Source organism: Schistosoma haematobium, chromosome ZW, assembly GCF_000699445.3.
Source record: "Schistosoma haematobium chromosome ZW, whole genome shotgun sequence".
In the NCBI taxonomy this organism is placed as follows: domain Eukaryota; kingdom Metazoa; phylum Platyhelminthes; class Trematoda; order Strigeidida; family Schistosomatidae; genus Schistosoma; species Schistosoma haematobium.
Window position 1 is genome coordinate 23,033,246 of NC_067195.1, and position 6,000 is coordinate 23,039,245.

The 6,000-nt window shown below is 32.2% G+C and overlaps 1 protein-coding gene across 1 annotated transcript in view; it reads left to right on the forward strand.

Moving 5' to 3' along the window:
* The window catches only part of PRPF4B_1 (Serine/threonine-protein kinase PRP4), a gene marked incomplete at its 5' end in the record, with an annotated part of 28,105 nt that extends 22,734 nt beyond the window's left edge, over window positions 1–5,371 (forward strand). The window contains 2 exons of the mRNA XM_051210735.1: window positions 4,413–4,604; window positions 4,805–5,371. Of these exons, the coding sequence (XP_051070751.1) occupies window positions 4,413–4,604; window positions 4,805–4,996 (384 nt within the window). The 3' untranslated portion in view covers window positions 4,997–5,371. The remainder of the gene's footprint in view (window positions 1–4,412; window positions 4,605–4,804) is intronic.
* Window positions 5,372–6,000: the final 629 nt, after the last annotated feature.

The window sequence follows — 6,000 nt, forward strand, 5'->3', positions numbered from 1 at the left end:
TAAAGAATGTTTGTAAAATTGTCACTCAGGTCAATCAGTAATCAATAAGCACACCTAAATCAGTGAGATTCACCGACTAATTAGAAACATCCTGGGGGAATATGAAAACAAGAACCAGGTGAAATGTTGAAGACTTTCGAAATAAGTATACGGACAGTTTCAAGGACAATGACACCAAATCAAAACCACATCCATAACATGTGTGGAGATTCGGGCATCTAGCTTCTATCTGAGGCTTCATAATTAAATCATTCAGCTCAGAGAATGGAACACCACAAAGATCATGATTTCTTGGATTATTAATAATTGTATTTACTTAAAATTTGATTACTATACAACTGATCCAATTTGTTTACCTTTTTCACCTGGCTCTAAGTATATTCGAAAGAATGAGCAGTTGGCTTCAACTTAACTACCTCTTGATCAAAATGCACGGCCCAGATAATTTAAGAAGCTAATTAAAGCTAATAGTGGGACGACTCTTACTGTGACCATTTTCTAACTAGAATTGCAAGAAATGTTTTATACATTTCCAAAGCATTTTAAACTAAATATAAAGGTGTACATAATAAGTTAAATCTAATAATCAATCCAAAATTAATAAAGATATTGACCTCGTTTTACAAAAACGCAGATAACAATAATTAAAATACTTTGAAATCAATGGTGACTAGATTTTAGTAATCTTATCTCATAATCTGTGGTAATGAAATTCTATGAAACGTACAACATTACATCTGAAAATATTTGGTGTAGAATCATTCTAGGAATATTTTCAACTACTCGAGTCGTTTTTAAGTAGTTCCATCCGTTTTGCCGAAAAAGTTAACTTGATTCGGTAAGACTTTGAATTTTAATTTATATTCAAACAGCCAACGTTGTTCATAGTATTAAATACATCTGGTAATCACGGTTACTAGTTTAGACGCAGTATATAGTAATCAATAAACACTCTTATATCGGTTCATTATTGGCACAAGATCACTTTATACTGATTACAAGCTTGACTAACTAGTTTTATGAGTTAATATTCAGGATGATATTGATTACTGCAATTGCTTCAGATTTGTGTTTTCACTTTTACTGCAAGATGGATCATTCCCAAGATAGATTATTTAATCCTAGCTGGATCATATGCCGTTGTAGAATATATGACTTATGGTTTAAATGAAAACAACCAAAGCTTTTTCATGAAAGAAATTGAAAATATGACTATCACAGTCTACTGTAATTTTGTGTTGCTTAGTTGGTGCCTTTTGGGAGAAAAACCTAACTTAGTGCAATACCTAATGACAGAGTACTGTGTGTTAAGAAACCGTAATCGTTATTATTCAAACGAAAATCTTTTGCTTATGATATCCCATGGTTCATTGTTCGATCAAAAATCAGTTAACTAATTATAATATTGAAACGGTATTTCTAGAGAATCTAATAAGGTATTTGTTATAACTTGTCGTCTGAATGCTTAATGTCTTGGCTCTTTTAATGCTACTTTTTGTATCTGGTCGTCTCTGATTGTTATTTCGGAAACGCTTATCACATATACTCGGAACGAGGGACCTCTGCAATTCCCACGACGCGAAAGTAAGAACACAAAGACTGGTATAAGTGATGGTTTATTAGCCCCAAAAACACGACGACGACAGTGATCAAAATAGTCTAAAATACACTGGATTATAAATTGATTTTACACGCATTTTGATTAATAATTAGAATGTAATTCACATATATGAAAAAATACTTAGAGTTATAACAAATCACTCCCCCCTTTCAAAAATAAGACTTCTTCTTCGGGTCTACTTGCAGCTTTATAACTGGTTTCCTGAGGCGTTCGGACTTTCTTGGTCTCCAGAGTTCATGAGTGTCTGTTGGGGTTCCCGTCATTGTAGTGTCTGTAATTATATCTAATGGAAGCCCCACTTGATTATCTTCTCTATCTAGAGTCCTTTTCCCTCTGTGTATTTGAATAATATGTCTAAACCACATTCCGAAAGTCCAACGCACTTTGTATAAAACATTCCCCATTCTCTTCTCAATGACTTCCGGTTCCCAACGACTTTTTCCGATGTATGATTTTGTTGTATTTGGTCGTCGCTGATTGCTGTACTGATTGCTGATCACTTATACTTGGAACGAGGGATCCCTGCAATTCCCACGATGCGAAGTATGAACACGAAACTGGTATAAGTGATGGTTTATTAGCCCCTAAACACGACGACGAACGATGATCAAAATAGTCTAAAATATACTGGTTTATATATTGATTTTACACTCAGTTCTGATTAATAATTAGAATGTAATTCACATATAACAAATCACTTACTGAGTATAGTTCATGTCAATGGAATACAAGAATATCGTATATTATTACATAATAAAATATCATAAGAGAAAAGAAAAACAATTACTACATTGAGTAATCATTATATTGAATGAAAACGAAAGTAATCTTGAACAAAACTCGTAATCAGTAAATCAATCGAAAATTGATTTCTTTTTCCTCCCATCATATCATATCTCATATATGAAACGTGGATATGAGGCTATCGGTTTTGGGAACAGATTATAATCAAAGGGATTTTATCTTGGGAATTATCTTGTGTATTTACCGAATAAATAAAATACACCATTAATGTCCCGATAATATGATTAGTCTCAGTTGAATAGATTTAAAATGTTCAACCACGTTTACTGTAAAATTAACGCTGACATTTGAGAGGAATTTTTAAAAATGAACATTGATAAGAATATGGACGATATTCTATCTCATTCTTGAGCATGTTTGAATTGATTCTCAATACTAGTTCATTAAAACAAAACAGTATTTATAGCTACTTTAGTTATTCAGAGGAGGGACCGAAGTGACTATTTATCTTAAATTCTACGTAAACTGTATGATAGGTCGATTGATTTGAAAATTCCTTACATGAATCCTGGTCAAATTATATGCACAATAAGGTGGTAGAATTGGTTCTTCCCTAAATCTTTGTGGAATAGATTTTTAGAGTAAATAACTGCTTCCTTAAAGCTTAATATGAGTCGCGAAAACAAAATTTTCAGTTATACGCAAAATATTCAACTAGTATACTCTGATTATGTGTTACTTACCAAATAGCATATACCTGATAAAGATTATAAATAAAGGTCACAGAAGTATGTGTTTCCTTTCAATATGCAGACATTGTCTGTGACCCAGGTGGGTTATTATTCAACATTTTGCCTCTAGTAGTTTAGACAATATTTCACATTTTTATCAATAAATTTGTAAAAAGTATTCACGTTCATTAAATTTCTGACTTTGTTTACCAATAAACGAACTCTCAGATTCCCATTTTACATAAATAGTTAAACCATATTTTATTAAATCTTATTCGTGGTATGTGATTTATTAGTAAACAGATAAGGATTTATAATAAATTCGTTGATACTGATTCCTTGAAGCTTAGTTGCAGTTTTACATGAAACTACACGTATAAAACTAGTTGGCTCAATAGGGCTGTGTTCAAAAGGAAACAAATATAAAGTTCAGGGATGAAGTATATGTCCCAAGTAAGTCAGTTACTTAGTTTATTTTGCGAATTATATACACAAATAAAATTGCTTACTAACTCCTATTTCGATTCATCCGGTTTTATTTATTGACTAAACATTTAAAACTATGTACAATTACAATTATTATTGTGGGTTTCGTTTAATTAGTGGTTGCTGAATAAAGCAGTCTTCATCAACATTATGTTTACTTCTTTGCATCGACATAACAGTTTCGTTCCGTTTCAACAAGTAGATGGTAGCCATTATTCTGCAGTCATAGTAAATAGTCGTACTGGTAGCAATAACCGAGATATAATTCAACTAATACTGTGGTGAACGAGAACACAAGTGGGGACAATCGAATGTAACTGATTACAAAATTATAGAACCTCTTAGTAAAATCTGAGAACCATACAGTGAATACTTCATTTGCAAAATGTCAATCAGTCGTCTCAGACTTCATTGTCCTTTCGTTTCCACACCAATCATTCTTTGTTCTCGTTCTCTTTTCTATGATCTTCTTAACCCTCTGCCTCCAGGCCTTTCACTTTCGGTCGATGGTACATGCTACTTATATCTGTCGACATCAGTAGCACACACTACAATACCACAAGGATATTATTTTTGTTTCGAGTCATTACAAAATATATCACATTAAAACCAACCAACTGAACATATCGTTTCTTCCTTTTTGGGTAGCTCATAATTTCATCGGTTGAAGACAAGTTTATTTGGACAATAGAATTGTTAAACTTTTCCAGCTGGCAAAAGAAGTTTAATTTATCATTATAAAATAAAATTGTCTGAAGTTACATATCTTTTATTGTGTTCAGATCATAATTTGATTATTTAATTAAGTAATGAATTAATATTTTTTGAAGGATCTTACTAACAGTGTCTGTGATTGTGAGGAAGGATATAGAGGTGAAAAATGTGATATACCTAGAAGTATTTGGTCACATTGGTCAGAGTGGACATTTTGTGAACAGGATTCCCGATCTACTGGACAGAGTACAAGGATACGTTTATGTTTATATGAAAATGAAGAGGATTGTGTGGGTGAATTGGAACAGGTAGATCACTTGACTTCTTAAAATACATTCTTTCGTATATAACTATTCTCTGTCGAGCTACTAAAACATAACGATAAGTCAGTTTTACATGTAATATGTAGAAAACGCCTACCTATGCAATTAATGGTAACTAACGCAAAACTTTTTTCTGGTGTTTCTTGACAATTATTTATATATGTTTACATTTCACTTCACCTTAGGTACGATTATGTGAACCAAATATAACTTTTACACAAAATGCATCTATTTCAGAAATAACATGGAATGATTTTACACAATGGAGTGAAAACGCAATGTTATACACTTTGGTTTATGTGGGATTCGTAGCTATATTATTGAAATTCCTAAATTTGTATAAGCACCATTGTCCAGATTTAAACAAGACGTTATGATATATCTCAAGTGTATTTTTTACTGTATTAATCAAAATGTCAAATCTATTAATCATAAAAATACAGTAAATCAATGGGTTACAGGTTAAAAGTGCTCAAATAAATAAAAGATTTAATCCATTCTAACCATCAGCTTATTCGCAGAGACATAATTATTAACTAAAATGTACTACTGAAATTTCGGTTCACTTGAATTTTTTTAATAGATAAGCAGAATACTATTGTACAAGTTTATAAGTAATAATACTTAGTTATTACAGCTTTTTTTCAACAAGTCAGTTGTACACTTTTAATGTAAATAGTGGTTCAGTATAAAAGACAAATAAATGAGTGGTTTTTCTTCTTTCCTTACTCTTGTCTTTAAATAAATTATGTTAATTTATAACTTTTGTTATTACAGTGAAGATTATACTCCGTTTAGGCTTCATTTTAACAAGAATATTAATTGACCTTGCAAGAACAAAAGTCAAAATGACCTTGAAAGACACAAGTGATGACAGCATGGGAATCTGGAGTCCGGTAGTTTATAACCACTTCCTCTGTTATGATTTGTAATCATCACAATCAGACAAAGTTCAGGGATATTTTCTAAATCAATAAAAAGAAGATTTATACTCATCATAGCTACATCAAGCATTACACTAATAAGTAGATAATCATTTTCTGATTTTCAAAACTTAAATAACGAACTAATCTTAGCTAAACTACTACTAAAAACATGAGAGCACTAGACCGTTGGTTCTTTGTAGTATGGAACACTTCAGCAGAGGTAATCCCGCATCCAGGTATTGAACCCCGTACATTTGGTTTCGCGCACGAACGCTTAACCATAAATCCCCCTATACAACTAATAACAACCATCTGCTCACTGGTGACTACCTTGAAGATCCAACTTATGGATTTCTAGTGATTAACCATGACCAGTGAAGTTCAACCTGTGACGATTGTGAGACAGTTATCCATCATAGGCTGTGGACGAGGGTTGCGCAATATCATGAAGTGAT